Source organism: Frankliniella occidentalis, unplaced genomic scaffold (assembly GCF_000697945.3).
Source record: "Frankliniella occidentalis isolate FOCC.00 unplaced genomic scaffold, Focc_3.1 Scaffold61, whole genome shotgun sequence".
In the NCBI taxonomy this organism is placed as follows: Eukaryota; Metazoa; Arthropoda; class Insecta; order Thysanoptera; family Thripidae; genus Frankliniella; species Frankliniella occidentalis.
Genome location: NW_026267191.1, coordinates 708,350 through 710,526, shown reverse-complemented (window position 1 = coordinate 710,526; position 2,177 = coordinate 708,350). Strand labels below are relative to the sequence as shown.

The window sequence follows — 2,177 nt, the reverse complement described above, 5'->3', positions numbered from 1 at the left end:
TTTTTTTTTTTTTTTTTTTGGTCTTTTCGTTGCCGTTTCAACATTGTCTTGACATCCCGTTTTCGCACTGGGTATCACGTTGGACACTGACTACTCGGACGGTGCCGGGTGGGGCTGCGGACAGCAAGGCGGACAGGCTTAAAGACCTTTAGTTAATATGAGGGGGGAGGGGGCACAAACAAGTATAAGCACTGTTTGCGAAAAATGTAACGAAATATTATTACGACATGTATACACTGTTAATTTTGCTGCACATTAATTCAAAGACCTTTAACAAATGTGTCATGAATAAATTCAGAGAGAAACTAATATGTTTTGTATCAAGGTGTGATCTAGGTGCTGACCAAGTACAGCTATTTTGTTAATAAGTTCGTTGCATTCGCTCGCACACGGTGCAGTTTCGTTGCTATAGGAACACACTTGGTGCCTTTCCTTTGCAAAAGAGACTCGGAAGAGACGTTAGTGTAGAATCTTTATTTATTTGTTTTGTCTCTTTGACGAAGTTAAAGCCTCACCGTTTGTCAAAGGCACTGAGTCACGCTTTTGTGTTTTAAGTCGTCTGTTGGCCCTGACGTTCCTCTCGTTTACGAAGGTGGCTTGGATCAAGTCGGACACCAAAGCCATTCTGGCCATCCATCAGCACGTCATCACCAACAACGCCAGGCTGTCCGTCAAGCACAACGACGTCAACACCTGGACACTCACCATCAAGAATGTACAGCGTGAAGACCAGGGGACCTACATGTGCCAAGTCAACACGGATCCGATGAAGAGCCAGGTACAAGCGGTCAATAGTGTGATCAATGTAATAATGAGGGTGCAAGTTAGACAGGGTGGGTGATGCACGCTGGACAGAGCATTCAGACGTTGCATACTGGTGGAAAGGTGGAAAACGAGCAGTGGCAGAAATTTGGGTTCACAAATCATGTATTCAGATTCAGCGTTTTAAATGTTTTTTTTTTTTAAATGTGTATTTAAGTGGTTTTGAGTGTAGTATAATTAAAATACCTTCTCTTACTGATCAATTAAGTGTTCGTCCAGGGCGTGTAAGTGTGCAACTGTGAGTTGGACATTTGCAAGAGTTCAACACTGTTGCAAGCAGTGTATACACCACTGGCAGCTGCACACCTTGATTGAACACTTGATTTGTCAGTGTAAAAAAAATGCATTACCGAATGATTTTTTTTTCCGTTCCTAGACGGCTTTCCTGGAGGTGGTGATCCCCCCGGACATCATCTACGAGGAGACCTCCGGCGACACCATGTCACCCGAGGGCGGCAACCTGAAGCTGCGGTGCCGGGCGCGGGGCTACCCACCGCCCCGCATCGTCTGGAAGCGCGAGGACGGCGCCGACATCGTGGTGCGGAACGATTCCACGGGCACCAAGTCGAGAAGTAAATCAAGACGTTTGTTTTGGGGAGAACGGGGATGTGTTTGTTTTCGCTTTGTCGCTGGTGAAAACCACACCCACACGACGATTTGCCGCCGGCGAAACCACGCACGTCTGCCAAGCCTCCATCAAACCACGAAAGTCCAGTTTTCAAAACAAAACAAAAAAATACTATATATTCTGAGAGTGACCACCCTCTTTCCAACGGTATATGTCCGTCAAACACTACCGAAAAGTTGATTTGCGTGGTTTCATGGAGGCCCAGCAAACTTGCGTGGTTTCACCAGCGCCCAACGCCACTGTTCGGTGAGTGGTTTCCACTAGGGACAACAGTTTTGTGAAACATGTACAATAACTTGCCAAGTTCAAGACAAAAGTCGAACAACACATTCTGCCGTTTAACTTGCATTATTTGAGCAGATCTTTTGTGATTTTATCGTCAGAGGGTTCAATTGTCGATTGATTTTCCACAGGACCATCGGTGGTCGGGGAGGACTTGGTGCTGCACAAGGTGACGCGGTCCGAGATGGGCGTGTACGTCTGCATCGCCTCCAACGGCGTACCCCCGCCCGTCAGCAAGCGCCTGATGCTCTTCGTCAACTGTGAGTACAGTGTGAGCCGCTCTCCCGCGCCGCCTCCTCCAGCTAGCGCACATCGGCTCACGTGATGACATAGTTGTATGCGGCTTCCGACTTCCATCCCCTCCCAAAGCCATGCATGACCTGCTTTAATACCTTGCGTTATTCCAGCGTGCTTGCGGCAGCCTCCGCCCGCCCCCCTCCCCTAC

The 2,177-nt window shown here is 48.1% G+C and overlaps 1 protein-coding gene across 5 annotated transcripts in view; it reads left to right on the top strand.

The window, feature by feature from the left end:
• LOC113209862 (lachesin) overlaps nt 1–2,177 on the top strand; it is a 206,866-nt gene that overhangs the window by 174,692 nt on the left and 29,997 nt on the right. For all 5 annotated transcript variants that reach the window (XM_052267915.1, XM_052267918.1, XM_052267916.1 and 2 more), the window contains 3 exons: nt 593–778; nt 1,199–1,394; nt 1,864–1,992. In XM_052267915.1, the coding sequence (XP_052123875.1) occupies nt 593–778; nt 1,199–1,394; nt 1,864–1,992 (511 nt within the window). The remainder of the gene's footprint in view (nt 1–592; nt 779–1,198; nt 1,395–1,863; nt 1,993–2,177) is intronic.